This window comes from Etheostoma spectabile, chromosome 10, assembly GCF_008692095.1.
Source record: "Etheostoma spectabile isolate EspeVRDwgs_2016 chromosome 10, UIUC_Espe_1.0, whole genome shotgun sequence".
Taxonomy (NCBI): domain Eukaryota; kingdom Metazoa; phylum Chordata; class Actinopteri; order Perciformes; family Percidae; genus Etheostoma; species Etheostoma spectabile.
The window spans coordinates 20,682,358-20,699,740 of NC_045742.1; the positions used below are offsets into that span (position 1 = coordinate 20,682,358).

The 17,383-nt window shown below is 43.6% G+C and overlaps 1 protein-coding gene across 2 annotated transcripts in view; it reads right to left on the reverse strand.

The window, feature by feature from the left end:
- LOC116696624 (neuroligin-3) overlaps positions 1-17,383 on the reverse strand; it is a 132,148-nt gene that overhangs the window by 13,572 nt on the left and 101,193 nt on the right. For both annotated transcript variants that reach the window (XM_032527711.1, XM_032527712.1), the window contains one exon: positions 4,126-4,915. In XM_032527711.1, the coding sequence (XP_032383602.1) occupies positions 4,126-4,915 (790 nt within the window). The remainder of the gene's footprint in view (positions 1-4,125; positions 4,916-17,383) is intronic.

Consider the following 17,383-nt stretch of genomic DNA (forward strand, 5'->3'; position numbering starts at 1 on the left):
GGACGGGAATCAAGGATGAGTGATGTAACTACTAGACAGCTGGGGTAAAAACAAAAAGGCTGAAGGAGTGCGGGAATGAGGTCAGATGGGAGAAACAGTTGATGTATACATGTTGTTTACCCTACAGAGGAGGGCTGTTCGACTGACAAGTGGGAGGAGAACAAACAAAAAAAAATCAGCTAGCAGGGTTGTAAATCAAAGCGGTGGCTCTTTAAATGCACTACAGACACACTGTAGTTACTTCTATCTACATTTGTTTGGTCGACAGCCGTTGTCAGTGAAGACAAAGTAATCAATACTGCATATTTTAGCTCATGTTGTGAACGTAAAACATGAGTAGACTCTCTTTTTTGTGTAGATTAATGACAAACAGAGGAGGGTGGAGGAGAATGAGGAAAATATTCAACACATGACAGCGCTGTGCTCTTTATCTACATAGCAAGACCCTGCGCAGCATGTGGCACAGCTTGCACACGAAAAACAGGGGAAATGAGCACCAGCTAGCAGGAAAAAAAAGCAAGTAGTGGAAAGATGGACCAAAGTATTTATAGCACTAATGATATATAATGATTGATCTTGTCTGTGGCTTTTCATCATTCTGTCTTTTCCGATGCACTCTGGCAGTGTTTTTGTTGCTGCTGTGCTTGTATTTGTGTACGAGAAGGTGTGAAACTCACAGTATGTGGACGTGATGCAAAACTTTTGGAAAAACTGTTCAAAATGAGTTGTTGTGGCAATAAAGCGCAGGCAATGTTTGCCTGTCAATAGTAAAACAAATGTTGCAGCCAGGAAAATAATTCTGAGCTGAGTAAATCCCGGCTTCTGAAACATCCCTAACTCTCAGGAAAGAACAGCCTCATAGTGTGAAGCGCACACACACACACAACACACACACACACACACACACACACCACACACACACACACACACACACACACACACACACACAACACACACACCACACACACACACACACACACACACTAAGAAGATTTGACAGCATGCACTCTCTGTATGCTTTTATGGTTCACTGACACTGATGAGAGAAAAAGGCGCATGGGCAGGGCTTTGCCCTGTAAAGATGACACATGAGAGCCAGGGACAGGAAGAGCTTAGGGGGGAATGCTGCTATGATACACACTGTTGACATGCAGCCCAAGTGTCTTAACATTGTGTCACACATGTTTCTACAGCAGATTTAGAGAGGGGGCAGGAAGTGCAATCTGGGTCAGTTCGTTACGAACATCTGGAAGGGGAGAGAGAGCTGCTTTACAGATGTACTGTAGGTAGGATGGTTGTTGGACTGGTCACGAAGGCAAAGGGAAACTGTCTTAATTAAAAGGATGTCCTCTAGAGCCAGATTGGGTTAGGTGGTGTTGTAGAAGAGATCTATATATCCTCGTGTGGTTTAAATGAGGAGAAAGCACTTCAAATTGCAAGTAATCTCCCAGTCTGGAGTTACTCCAAGGCGACACAAAGGGTGGATACTACCTGTAACATGGTTACAGTTTGCTCCTAGTTTCAATCAATCAATCTACAAAACTGACATGGGGTCAGGAGTAAAAGTGCAGTTTGTTTCTAGACTTCTACTGCTTGTCAGGTTGAAGGCCAGGTGAGGATTACGGCAGGCTTCTTGTGTGTTTGTGAGTAAGATGGTCAGGCTGTCATCATCCATTAGAATTCATTTCACTATTTCGCAAGATCCAAATTCAGAGTGATTCAGTAAACAAGCACTGTGCATTGTTACCTGGATGCCTCAAATGTTTTTCATTCAAATTAAACACACTTGCTTTTCCTATAACAGCAGATAATATTCTTAAGTCTAGTTGACACAAGATGGCTGCCAGGCAGAGGAGACAGCTGTTTCGTCTGAGCATCACTGATTGACATTATAGCTTCCCTTGAGGAGCTGACATCAGTCCATCTGCACTAGTCTGCCATTAGCGGTTCAAGGATCTAGCAGAGGCGGCAGCACGTGGCTCAGCCTATCAGCCAGATGTAGATGCCACCTGATTGGACAGCAGATGATTTAGAGACAGATAAAAAACAGAACAAGATTTCAGACTGTGTCTCATTCAGGATGGGATCAATACCTCTCTGGTAATGGGGATTGCCAAATTAAATTTCAGTTGTTAGAAATGATTACTAGTGGTCATACAAAATGGCCAGGCTTTTTGATGGGTGGGGATGAAATTGAGCATTGCGGGGAGTTGGAGTCACGCGGAGCACGGGTGATCGACTGGGTCCACGCCGAGGGAATCGATACTACCGAGGGCAAAAGTTTGATATGTCTCCCTGATAAGTCTGTGTCTTTTGGGCCTCTGTGTAATCGAGCATAGATAGTATTTCCAGCAAACACACACACCCCACACACACACACACACACACACACACACACACACACACAGAAGTATACAGAAAAGCAGCCGGCCATGCACACATACTCAACCCAAACAGGCAGCCAAGCACAAATAGCACAGCACACATTCTGGAGGAACATTTAATCTTCCTCAGATTCAATATGTCTCAGGTTTTCAGACTAGGACCCAGGAAGTCCAGGAAAAAAACACCTCTGAAAAAAATGTCTGTGTTGAAAAATGCCTTTTCTGTCCTATGCTATCCATTGTAGAGTTTCCTTTTCCTGCAGCTTATTTTCTGTAGCAGAGAAGTCCTTTTAATAGGACTGAGATAGGATTTCTCTCTGCTGCACTTGATTGATAACAAGTCTGTAATTGTGTTATCAATGGTTTTACTAATTTGAAGCACTGCTGTCATTTAAAAGACAAACTAATAATATGGGTTACACTTTATTTGACGGTATCTATATAAGAGTGAGATAACACTCTCATGAACATGTCGTAAACATTATAAACGAGTCATAAACATTTATGACATAAGGCTTCTTTTAATAAATGTCATTCTGTTTTGTTATGAAAAGTTAGGTTAGGGTTCACGTGTCATAACTGTGTGTCATGTAGATACCTGCAAGTAAAGTGTTACCATAATATGTGTGAATGTGTGTTGTTGCTACTATTATTAGACTCAAGATATACAGCTGTCTGCTAATGAGGACTTTCTTTTGCTTTGTGCGACTACATCACGGTTGTTTGCATTCTGAGAACTGTGTGGCAGATGGATCAAAAGGCTCAGAAGAGTAAATTTGCTAAGGGTAGCAGAGAGAAAGGTAACACAGCTAACGCCACCTGTAACAGTTGACCTTCCGACGAAAATGGCTGCTGCTCCTCCATAGTTAGTCTACTACCCCTGGCTCTAATTAGCAACCGGCTTCAATACCAAGAACAACGCAACGAGTTAACCTCAAGTCAAGGTAACACTCACTCACATCTACAAGTATTTATTATATAGTAGTTTGTAAACAACATTTTTAAAGAATGTTTAAACTGTAATGTTAACTTTAGCTAGCACAATTAAAATCAAGCAACTCCCTGCTCTTAAATGAATGTCACACATTGTTAAATGCTTCCTTGCATCTGATGTGTTTTTTGTAGCAATTGTCTATCTGTGCACAGTTATTGATCCACGGCTCTGAACGCATGTGACGAAGATGGTTGGTTGTTTTTTTCTGTAGTGAGGTAGACTAGAAATCATGTATGTCCCTTGAAATAATTAGACATAGTCCATTTATTACACTTCTATAGTTATGTAAAAGAACAACACAAGATAATTGTATTAGACAGATAGATGTGCATTAAACATATTTGCTGATTCTAAGAGTTACAGATTTGTTAGATTAGAAAGTAATCTATGCACTATTATAGATTTAAAAAAATTCAATATTATTTGTTTAACTATGAAGCGTTTCATAAAAAAAAACACCACTTGGCAGAGTGCCAAGGACCCCGCTTTGAGAATCACTGCGGTAGACAACCAGCCATCGAGATCTAGATGTCATACACACATTCTCTTCCTCCAGATGGATAATTAACAGTATACAATGACCACATAAAATATAAATAAAAAATAAAGGGCACACTGAACACTAGTGGGCCTAGTTTTACTTTTGACTCATTAAAATAAAGTAGAATATCGATACCCATAAGCAGCATCGGTATTGATACCGAAAAAAATTCTAACAATTGGAATAGCTTTCAAAACTTTACTCACCCGGTCTTGGCAAAGTTGGTCCAGTAGGTCATGACCACAGCACTGAGCATGACATCGTTCTTTGAGAAGTTACAGGGGAAAAGGTCAGTGGGACCAATCATGGGAATTCCAAAAACATAGGGCACCTCGTCCCCGTGGGCGGCGTCTGACCACGCTGGCTTCATCAGGCTCTGGCAGTGGTGGTAAAAAGCGTAGAAGTAGGTGGGTGAGCCGTAGCGAGCATGGAGATCAGCCGTTACCACCGATGGCTCCACCCACTGGTGGTCGGTGAACAGAGCCACCAGTGTCTTGCGCCTGGTCTCGGGATTGTCTCTGTCTGCCCAGTCTGTGTACATGAACTTAATGGTCTCCCTCAACGTGTCCTTGCCTTCCGGGTACCCATACAGACTGTCCACAAAGTCTGACACGGAGAAGTCAAAGTCGTTTCCAGACACGCCATCCTCTGAATCCACCACGTTCTCCACAAAGCGCAGCCCCTCACCCTGGTTGACCCCCAGCATGATGTCGTAGTTGAGGAACTCGCCCTGCTCCATCAGGATCTCCGGGTCATCAGGGATAACATCCCCATCGATTACAGGTCCAAAGGCCACATGGTACCTCGCTGGTTGTATGTCCTGCTCCACCAGCTCCCTGGAGCTCTTTTTTCTCAGACAGTCCACCATGTCTAAGGTATCCAGGACATTACAGCCTACCTTCTCCGCCAGAAGACGCGTATACTTGACCGGCTGGTAGTTCACTGCCCAGCTGGAGAGGGCTGACCCACTCTGAATGATGGCTCTGTGGAACAGACCTGCAAGGACACAGGAAGAGGAGACAGGTTGATGTTTAGCATGTCACTATGAGGATAATTCAGTTGTGTGCTAAACTACATGATAATTGTTCATTTTGTTGCTGCCATGAGCTAAAGGGCGCTGTCAGCAACATAGTTGATAAGAATAACAAAGGCCAGACATAACAAGTCCTTGTTGCCACACAGAACAATAATGGAATCATGGCTGTGATAATGAATGTGCAGATGGCCTGGTGTCTCAGACAGCTCACAGACTGAGGAGGGAATCAGTACTCTGTCTGTCATTTTCTTTTCTTCCATCCATCTCTATATGCTCTCAATAATAATGTTTGTATGTATGTTTGTCAGGAACAGATGCTGCCATTATGGCTCGATAGGTTTGGTTGCAAATAGAGGATGGACTAGACCAAATAATTAATTCCATTCCTTGTAGGAACTGCATTAATGTGTTGAAGATGTAAGGGTTCTTAGAATATGTAAACCCTGCACCCATGCCCTTCTCCTGTTAATGTACTTTCCAAGGTAGCTTGACTTGGATGAACCTCAAACACTGCAATTATAGACACAGATGCTCTTTTTTGCAGTCCTTTCTCTCTCACACACCAACACACACACACACACACACACACACACACACCACACACACACACACACACACACACACACACACACACACACACACACACACACACACACACACACCACACACACACACACACACACCTCTGAATCAGTTATGCCTTGTGCAAGTTAAAAGTCTTTTTTTAACCTAAAAGATCACTAAATACTTCAGTTTGTGGGTGGATTGCTATAAATAAAACCCGACTCCTACTCTCTACATTTACAGAAGGAATGGAGCTGCACACATGCACTCGGCAATACAATGCAACATGATGGCACACAATGAAAGGAGCTAAACAGAACGCCTTGGTTTCCTGCTTCTATACAAAAATAGACACATGTTGCACTAAGAGTCAACAGACCATCTTTTACGTGAATCCACATTGTTTGTGCGTGGGAGGGCTTTAAAGGGGGTGGAGGGGGTTCATAGATGAAAGGGAACAAATCTACAGTCTCATGGGGTGCTCCTAAATTACATTTTAGTTGCAGGGCAGTATGAAGGAAATCTACAATGACTTTTCGCCACAAGGAACAAATCCCAAACAACAAACTTCATTTTCAAAGAAATAATTGAATTGCTTCTCCTTTGAAAAAACTGTCTTCCTTACAGACAGCAGAATGAAGGTGACATGACCCCACCCTCTCCGTCTTGGGGAGGCCTCAATCACCTCGTTGCCGATGCCTTGCAATCTTCGTCTTGACAGCACTACTCATCTGTTCTGATAAGTTTTTTGAAATCACGAGTGCTGTTTTACCAATCTCAGAGTAAATCAGAGACGCAGCTCCTACCACTTCACAATTCTTTTTTATTGCTCATGGCGGTTTCACTGCCAGAGTCATGGAATACCACTGAACTCATGATATTGAAAGCCGCAGCAGATGAAACGCTTCAGAAATGGCATGCATAAAAAACAGTCATTATTAGACAATTTCAGATTTAAGCCACGGAGACCAGCAGGGAAATATACAGACACGCAGACTCAGTTTGTGATATTTCAGCGTCAGTGTTTGTGGCTATGTTGAAGTCTTTGTGTTTATGAGGTAAACAGCAGACTAAAGTGCCAGATATATCACTTTGGTAGTCTTAATCAGAAGCGGCGGGGGGCTTATTTCTTCTTGGCGAAGATGAAGTGTTTATTTACAGAGCTATTTACATTTATTTGTTCGCAAGTAGTAAGTAGAATTAATGTGTCTGGGTAAGTGAACTGTGAAATGTTTCTGTGGTGAGTGTGTTTACTTGTATGAGCCACGATTTGTGTATTTAAACAAAGAGTTTGGGTGGGAAAGCAGCAGCTGTTGGCAGCGAAGATATCACCACGTCTTAATACGAGTTTAAGATGTAACCTCTTTTTTTCTGTTTGTGCATCATTCTACGTGGATGAGCCGTCAGCTTTCCGTGGCAGCTATAAGGACACTGCCCTTCGAGTTGTCCTGCAGTTGTGCGTCTCTGCAGGACGCTGGCCTGTGCCGTGTCCCAGGGAGGGGAAGCAGATGTTGAGAGTTTCACCCACTTGAAAGAATTAGAGGGGGAGTCGCAAGATGAAAGATGGCCGCTTTGAGACAGAGAGGGGGGCTGGGGCTTAATCCTGCCATCCCTCCATCTCCTCCTCCTCCCCTCCCTTCCCTTATCCTCCCCTCACTCTTTAGTGGTATTGCCTTTTTTCACATCTCAACTCAGATTGTGCTGTGCAAACAGAGACAGTCATAGCGAAGGAAGTCTGTCATGAATCCCAATGCAGACAGCCACTTTCTAAAAGTCTTTGATCAGAAAGTTGCTGTAGGAAAACGTTTGCCAGCAGAGCAGCTTCTGTGATTGCCATGGCGATTTTGACAGACACGTGTATATCAAATCTGTTTGCCGTAATTGAGCAAAGCAGCTTGAATGCCACTAGGCTTGGTCTCGTGTCTGTCTGAACCCACAGATGGCCACCTACTGAGGAGACTGCAGCCAGGTTGACAACACTTGATTTATCTCCCGTTTTTGGTTGATGAAAGGGAGGATGAATGACTGAGGCTATACTATTGTTTGTTGAGAAACGTATAAATCCAGCACACATGAGCTGTCACCGGACACGATAAATATGCATTAGAGCTGTGTGTGATGAGCCCCACTGTGTTAGGAAGCTCACTAGGGAAGGTCAGAGAGAGAGAGGAGAGAAGAGCACAGGCTCTATCACCCACTGAGGGAATCCACTAATTATCCACGCTGGGAGGTGTACGTGTGTGTCTGTGAGTGCACGTGTGCGTGCGCACGTGTATTTATGCTGACTTTTATTGATAAGACACAGAGATGATGAATAGACCGCCAGAAGACAGGCATCATCATGATGGGGGTTAACCATTTGTGACATTGTTTTGCCTTCAGTATCTACACTGACATCTACGCAGTGAACGATTCCTCGCTCAACATTCCCAAAAAATTAAACAGAAAGGGCAGGACGCGTGACACCATCAACATGTGTGCCCCATTCATATCTTGCATGTTTTACCCTGCAAAAGCAACAGATAGCCCTATCATTATCTGCTTGTGTTTGACATGTGAGAACCAGACACCCAAACTGTGAGCAGATCCATCAAACCATAGCGTTGCTGGCAGATTGAGGTCACACTGAATTATGACAGAAGCTCCGAGGTAATCAGTCATTGGGTCCCTGCTAAAATGCTGTCGTGCCACTCTGCAGCCACCTCCGCGCTGTGGTTTGCCGACCTCGACCGCGCTGCCCCCTCGCTAGACACCCGTTAAATGGGCATGCGGTTCAGGTCCTCGATTGGCTGAGTTGCTTGCGGAGATAATTCACCGCTGATAGAGGAAAAAAAGCTTGACCTTGGGGGTATGACGGCCGCAGCATATGTTAGAGAGGCATAACCCCCCCCCCCCCCCCACACACACACACACACACACACACACACACACAGGTTTAGGCCATGTTTTGACAGTAACAATTATAAAGAAATGCTGATATTAACGAGCCAATGCCGCATCACTGGAGAGGGAGTAACATGACGCGGCTGTGTTTTGGATCAGCGCTAATGTATTACGTGTCAACTCTGGGCATGTGTGAGTGTTCAGTCCTTGTTAATGGACAGGGATGTTCTGTTGGTGATGACTGTACTTTGCAATCTGGAACAGCTGGCAAAAATCACTGAAGCATCAGCGGTGAGTTTTATCAGTCTGGCCCGAGATAAATGCTACTGTAAAATGCATCCTGCAAAAAACACTCAACAACCTCCTCAACAATGTCATCCACATAAAAAAGAAAGAAAAAAAACAACTTAAAAAAGATGTCTATCACATGACCTTGAAAGTTTGGATTGGCCAAGTCTTTTTATAGTTCAGTAATTCATTTTCTTAACAACATCCCACATGACTTTAACAGCTAATAGTAGAGAAAATATGCAAAGCAGCAACATCTTATCAAAATTCTACTCAGACACATAAAAGCCATTGCGAGAGAGGAATAACGTGGCCACAGGGACGTCTTTCTTTCTCTTTTCCCCCCACTACTCCTACTAGATCTTCTACTTGTTTTTTTTCTCCTCGCATTTAAATCTTTCCTCTGCTCTGATTTTCTGAGTCTCTCCATCTCACTGTCCCTGTCTCTTTTTCTGAGGGACCATGCTGAGTCCCTCCCTGCTGATTATTAGACGTAAGCCTGCGTTCAGTGGAGCCTGAATCCTCTGAGCCATCTTACCTCCACCATCACTTCACTGTAAACAAATCCCCACAGACCCGTGGACTATGCAGAGCTCCCTCTGTAACAAACATTTCTCCATCTCCAGTCAAACTAGGCTAGCACTCAGTTGGACACATTCAATAAACGTTGCTCTGCCTATGTTTGAGCATATCATTCACTCTTCTTTTATCTTTCTCTGTGCTGTTGGCCTCCCCATTTTCAACTCTCATCTTATTTCATGAGGATCTACATTGTTATTGTTTTTCAAAACAATAAAGAAATATGAAGTGCTTTAACCCCACCTCAAATATTTAAAGCCAGGTAGGAGATGAACACTTATATATTTTGTCTAATTGTACACCCATGGCCACTTGCAGTCTCATAACACGGGGTTAAGGCTGCTGTCTCCATGGCTACAGCCTACAATACCACAGGCTGCATCCACTTAAACACAAGTGCCTCTGGTCTGATCAAGCATCAGTCCATGGATAATTTCACATTGGTCTGGTAGCCCTGAAACAACACCTACATTGTTTTTTTTCTGTTTCATTAACATGTTTCAAACTCGTCGACTTCAAATGAACGAACGAGCTGATCAGGAAAAAGGAATCAGGAAAAGGGCCACGTGCCGTATTCTGAGGCAGTAGCGTCATTCTCTCGGGCTACAGCTATGTACTGTAAGTTAGAACGCAAAAGCTACCAGGCAGTGTGTGTGTGTTTGTTTGTGTGTGTGTGTGTGTGTGTGTGTGTGTGTGTGTGTGTGTGTGTGGTGTGTGTGTAACGTTAATCCAAGAAAGGCAGTTATTTGCCATACTTGTTTGCTTAAACATTAAAAATGAAACATGACGTGAACTGGTCCAAATAGGACTCACTACTTATGATTAATTGCATGCATGATTTGTTTCCTTGCCTTTCTTTTATGATTGCAACTATTCTTGTTACCTGGCTTCAAGTTTCCTCTGAACCAGATTGACTCTGGACTGACTTTTTTTCAAACAAATTATCTAACAGGATATCTGCCAAAATAAAAATGCATCTTCCTCCCATAAACTGACTGTTTAGTTTTGCATAGATCAGAAAACAAAAGCAAACTATTGCCTAATTCCTACAAAACGTTAGTCTTTCTTACATCCCGGGAGCTGTTGTAACAACATTCAAGTGAAGAGCAGTGGGCCTTGAAACAGAAGGACTGCCCTGTGTGTGTTTCATCATGTCCATATAGAGACAGTGTCTGAGGGGCCAGTGTTTCCATCCATCAGTGTGAGACACGCTTCATGCCAGCCCTATATAACGTTGTTTGAAGCTGTTGGTCTTCTGCTCCAGCCTCTGAGGAGACTGCCTGCTTGCCTGCAGGCAGTGGCTTAGGCCAGATAAAGTTTGATCCACGGGGATGGATGGAGAGAAGAGGGAGGGAATGAGAAAGCAGAACAGAGGAGATAGACAAGAGAGGGAAAAAGACAAAAAAGGATGGAAAGGGAGAAGGACACGGAGGGAAGATGAAGGTATGAGTGTAGGAGAGGGTAGGAATTGGAAAATAGCAGGAGGCAAGAGGAGAGTTTTTTTTGCTTTTCAAAGTCCCTTTCTCGGCCCATTTTCTGAGAAGATCCACAATCACAGAAATCAAAAAGAAAAAAGAAAAAACCTAAACAAAATAAAAAACAACAACCACAAAACCTAGAGAGGAGAAGAGATGAGAGAAGAGGAGAAGAAAAGGAAGAGGAGAGGGCAGGAAAGCAGAGGAAGAGAGAGGAGAGGAAAACAAGGATAAAAATGACCCCACTGACAGGCTGCACCAAGGTTCCAGGATCGATGTGCAGCTGAGCTTGGCGAGGGATGATATCTCCTACTAATCACGACGTGACATCCACTCGTCAATACCACACACTCCAGGCCTCATCATCACGTGCACGCTGGCCTCCCTCTGTCTGCACGCACAGCACAACAGGGCCACCGCTCCTCCTTGAACACAACAACCTGGCTGCTAATCACAGGCCCTCACTCCACACCTGAGTCAAACAGTGTTTGTGGACTAATGCTCAGAAATCATTTCAGCCTAGAAATTGGCGTGGGTGTGGGTTTATATCGGGACATTTCAGATGAGTGTGTGTTGTAGTTCGCTGTAAGGCAGATTAAATACTTCTCTGTGATTGTCTAAACTTTTTGTTGCTTCCCTGTTGCATTGTTCAAAACAACAAATTGGATCTGGTATTCTTAGGAGGATAACGCTGCTATTTACTTGAAAATCCCATGTGATCCAGTTAAGGTGCAAGCAGACAGAAGCACAAGCATAAATAGGCGTAAATCCACTCATTTACTACTGGCTAAAAAAAACACTTAATATACATTCAGGACAGCTTTAAAGTACTTTGCTGCAGTTGCCTGTAAAGTGTGTTTGATGGACAATGACAGGGTGCAACTAGGCTTTTTTTTCTTTAGCTGACATCTGGTCTCTGACAAGGCATGTAGTTTGTTCAGTACAGTCTATAAAAGACATACAGTTCATGCAAAATCTATGAATAGAGACATTGTATAGCATTAAAGAAAAATTCTTGTACAAGATTTAACACTTTTTCAAAAATCTTTTTTTTTGTGGGGGCATTTTAGGCCTTTATTTGTTAGGACAGCTAAAGAAATGAAAGGGGAGAGAAAGGGGGAATGACATGCGGTAAAGAGCAGTAGGTCGGAATCAAACCTCAGTACATGGGGCGCATGCTCAACCAGGTGAGCTACCCAGGTGCCCCAGGATAGATAAGTTTTAACAAAAAAAGGAAGAGATCACTTAACAGTTTTCTATCATTATTGATCGCATATGCACTTAAATCATGGAAACAAAATGCCCCTTACTACATTTATTATTTCTTCATCTGTTTCCTGTATTTTTTGGGGTGTTATCTATGAATTCTCATGACTACACATGCATTCCCATAATCTCTACAAACTGCATTGGCGTCTGTCCTCCTCTCCCCTTGCAGCCTCCAAGAGAAACAGAGAGTCTGCACGGTGAATTTTTCCACTTGCACTCATGCATGTGTCTAATGCTGCAGCCTCTGAAGAGCAGAGAATACTATCTCTGTGTCCTTCTACTGCTAGCTCTTTTTGTGCTGTGGCATTCGAAGCGGTATTCACTGAGCTCAATCCACACTGCTGCAGTGCCTAGATTGGGCTGATAGCTGTGTACGCACAACAACAACACGCACTATCAGCGAGCCTTGACTAGGCGTTGATGTCGAAATGGGCAGAATAATGAGTTATTACAGGGTTATCTGTGTATATCTACATGTCATGACTGTGTAAGCGGGCCCTGCTAATCTCATTAGATGGGACAAGTTGTTAAAGATGTTTTCTGATTTCCTCTCTCTTCTCCTACTGTGTCCACAAATAGATTTCAGATCACTGTGCTGAGAGGAAATGATAAGTGTCTTCAGTTCCCAGAGAAACTAGCTTTCATAAGAGAATTGTGCAAGTGGCTGCTGTATAGTAACAGTGCAAACATCTGACTCCTGTGTAAATATATGCACCATGTTATACACCCCAATCTGCATTGTATAGCAGCACCAAAGCTTGGTTCATTTTTATATATGCAGCAAGCGGTGACAGCCAAAGACAAAGCGTGCACTCACTTCAAGGAAGCAAAGCTCCATAAGAACAAATCAGTCTGTAATGTAAAATATGTCTAGCATGGGAGGGTCAAAGATATAAGTCACACACAAATATGACAATTCAGCCATGAAATGTGGAAGGATGGGTAACTTCTATTCTTGGCGACATCTTGCCTGTGACAGCCAGATGGGATGGCTGAAACTCATTTTTGGGCCAAGCAAAGCCACGGAGAGGGCGCAGTCGCATTTGTGACAGACAAATTATCGCAAGGGTGTACAGCCCCCTGGGGGAAATCAGAGGGATTCAGAGCAAAGAAGTACAGAAAGACTGACAGAGTGAGTGAGTGAGTGAGCGAGAGAGAGAGAGAGAGAGAGAGAGAGAGAGAGAGAGAGAGAGAGAGAGAGACCTCAGTCTAAGTGCATAACTCTTATAGAAAAATTAGATGTGAGCTGTAGGGGTACGGGAGGTGATACTGAGATGGAAACACACATCTCGTCCAAAAGCAGGAGGTGGGTGGAAGATTATTGCTTACCCTGGCCCTTTTCACAGTCTTCCAATACAGCAGATCACTAGCTTACAAGCTTTTGAGTCTGGTTCAGAAAAGGATATCTCCCCGCTTACATCTGATTGTAGCTCACATACAAACGTGCATGGTGTTCATGCACACGCATAGAGCATAAACATGCTGGCTTAGCTGCACTTTTGCATCCTCTAAATATCAACTGTCTCTCCAGGAAAGTCCAATCCTACTATAGCTACACAGAAAATAGTAAGGGAAAATCCCTACAGGCAACATGTAATATACTGTATGTATTATACACACACACACACACACACACACACACACAAACACACAAACCCACACACACACACACACACATGCGCGCTCTTATAATTCAGGAAGCTCATTAGGCACCACACACAGGGTACCTAGTAGGCAGCAAGCTTTTTTTTTCTGACTAAGAACACCAGCAACTCTTTTAATCTAAACCACCATTAATGAAGCAGAACCTGAGGAGACATTAGAAAAGAAAATACTCCCCTGGATGCGCTGTAATTCCTGTGCCCCACTCAAAATTATAGTGCCTTCCTATTATAGAGAGTTCCCCTGTTACTGATGCCTTTTAGGGTCAGTGGTCACACCAGCAGCAGCGTCCGGGCTGATTAACTATTGTCCAAGGCATGAGTTTGCCGGACTGGGCACAGGCTCCAACAGTGTAAACATATTCTTCTAGCTGTGCCTGTGTCACTCTGTGTTCCTCTCTCACAGCGTCTGACACCACTGTTCCCTGCTCTGCCCATTGTGCCAGTAACCCTGCAGCCTGAAGCCACACAAACTCGTTCTAATTCAAGGCGGCACACTATGCAAACAAACACAGACAAAAATAGGACGGACATGCGTCGCCCTCGCTCTCATTCTTGGGCACACAATGAGGATTGAGAGTGAAACTCGGGCCTGGGACGGGATGACGTTAGGAATGTTATCCCTCCACCTGCCTGTGGAATTACCTGCTCAAAGGAAGGCTGCTGTGTTTGTGCATTTATTGAGTGTGTGTATGCTTGTGTGTGTATGAGTGGCCTGTGTACTGTGTGCTGTGAGAAACACAGTGGAGGGATAGCAGCACTGTCACAACAGCCCATCCCTGGAGAGCACTATGTCTGCCTTTCCTGCCTCATGCTTCATACTGTAAACTCCCATTGAGTCAATTACTGTGGCAGACTCTTTAGCCACCATAGCCACTTACTGTAAGTGGACGTTTAGACAATTGGGTTATGACATGTCCTAGTACTGTGTATCCATTGGCAGCAGCGGCTTCCTGAAAATCTACTCAAACAAATCAAGTCAATTGGAATTCCCAACAATTAAGAGCTATTTGTGCGGACTATCTAAATTCAGCATCCGGCCACTGAGCATCGATTTGCTGCAAAACTAATCTAAATCAATCCATTCAAATGTTGTTGTTTTTTTTTTATAAGGAATCACACTGACTTGCTGAGATGCTGACGGTAATAATGGAGATTAAAAATGTGTTGACCAACGTCTTCATCGGTCTGAGATCCTTCATTTCTGCTTCCTGTGAACAAAAGTGTGCTGACTACACATTTATCTGCGCTACAAGCTAGAAAATACATCTTAGCAAGACAAACAGACATATGGATAAACTAAGCCTCCCACATCTAGAAATGGGAGGTCATGGGAGGATAAGAGAGGAGGGGAAATGAAATAATTGAAGACTCAAAATTCCTCTGTGGGTGCTATTGTCCCTACAGAGTATTCAAAGCAGGCAACGGCTTTCTGCATAAGAAAATGGTACTCCGCATGCTAACTGTGAATTGGCATTCATTGTGAGGAAAGCACAGGCATCTCAATGCATTGGGTGACTCATGCAATCATTTCATCTCCAATATGCACTGTTTTTTTAATACAAAGGCTCTCAAATGATTTTGGAGTGTGATTTGGTTGAATTAAATTTCGGGTTAGAAATACACCATATATTTCTCACTTCAGGACAACTATTTTCCACTTTAAGTAGATTTGTCCGGCCCATGCAGCCCATGCAGAGGAAAAACAACTACATTCTGGGCTTGCTCATGTCTAAGAAGCTTTGATGGCTTTCGGAACAGTTGGCTCAAAGCATTTTCATTAAACTGTATTTTGTGCAGCTCTGCCACCTCTCTATAGGGTCATATTGGCTTGTGATGCTCTGCAACTGTGAGTAATATATAAGTCAGTGTATTAGATTTGGGGTCTGAGATGAAATCTAATTTCTGTGAGCTCAGTAAGAGAGATTGCTTGCAGATACACATCCACATATCCAAGGCCACATCTGGCAAGCCCTATCAAATATACATGGACCTCAGCAGATCATGATACGGCCGCACTCCCATTATTTCCTCAAGTCCACAACACATTCTAATTCCTTGCGAGGTGTTTGATATAGACACTGACATTTACTTTGATATTTACCAACTATGTGCAGATAAGCATGTTGTGACATCTATTTTTTGTATTAGCGCTTGCCAACATCTTAGTTACTGTCCGATCTCATGGGGATACCATTTAAGAAATGAATATTGTAATGAAGGCAATAAAGCACGGAGATGACTTGGCTGATATTGAGAAGTGACAGTTAATTTCAGTCATTGGGGTAGCCAGCTGATAACAGATTTATGGCATCACAAACCGTAATGGACAAGTAATTAATATCTATTGTACGGACTTCATTTGGGACGCTAATGCATCATATTGAATTTCAGATGAAACAAAAAAACAGAGTGACAGAAAACATCTCAATGTCTGGCGCCGTGTCAAACTCATTTCAGAGCAGCCGGCCTAATAACAAGGACTATATACATTCCCCTTTCACAGCAGCACTCCAGCCGTTTTCAATTTTGGCAGGACAGAATGCAATGTATTTTTACCTCCGGTCCTTTCTGTCAAGCTCTGAAAAGGCCAAATGGGTAGTGGTGGACACTTTTTTCACCACCTCAATATCCCAAATGGTGTTGGCTGCTTACAGAGTGGTGGTGGTGCAGGGAGTAAAATGCAGAGTGACAGGCCGAGGTCCCGGCACAAGGGCATAGAGCTGTGAGCTGAGCTATGGTGAGGAGCAGTGCGCCCTCTGCCCTGGCAGCCTCATTCACTATTTATTTGTGTGTCTGTCTGTATGTGTGTGTATATGTGTGTTATGAGCGTACTGCCCACGCTAGCTAGCGTCTTTCTGTGTGCTTACGTTGTGTGAGTCCTTGTGCACTCACACACGCCTGCATTCTGGGGATCTCTCCGTGATGCTTGTGGAGCTGTGCAACTGCCTCGCTGAGGTAAGAAAGGCATTCTTAGTTGCCTTTATGCCTCAGCGGTCACAATTCAGATTATCAGTCTTTTACATTCAAACCCAGCTGTTGGCAGTGGAAGGGAGTAAAGAAAAAAAAAAAAAAATCACAATTTTGAAAGAGAGTGCACATGTTCCTTTCTTAAGTTTTTTATCCTTTCACTGCAATCTGTCTGTTTCCATATCTTCCTCCATATTCTCCCCTCTCGATTGTGTCTCTTTCTGCCAGTGCCAGTAGGCACACAGCTGTAGCCACATGACATCCCCTGTAGTGGGAGAGTATGTGGACTTACATGTACACATGGACTGTGTGTATGTGAGTGTGTGTGTGTGTGTTGTGTGTGTGTGTGTGTGTGTGTGTGTGTGTGTGTGTGTGAGTGTGTGTGTGTGTGTGTGGTGTGTGTTAGCATTTGTGCGAAGCTGAGCTGAGTAGAGCTGAGCATGGGGGGGAATATTTACGCAGGCCAACCTTTAATGACAGCCAATCCCAGGGGCCTGGACCTGCCATAGCTGTGTGTGTGTGTGTGGTGTGTGTGTGTGTGTGTGTGTGTGTGTGTTAAGAATGTGTACAGCAGTGTTTGTGCAAGTGCGTACATATTTGTGCAGTATCGATGCGGGTCTGTGGAGATGAGTTATGTGTGTACGGCTGTATGTGTGTGTGCTCGTCTATCAGTTAGACTGCATGCTGGCACGCTCCACTTTCTCAATGTCAAGCTAACACATATTCAACAGCAACTAAT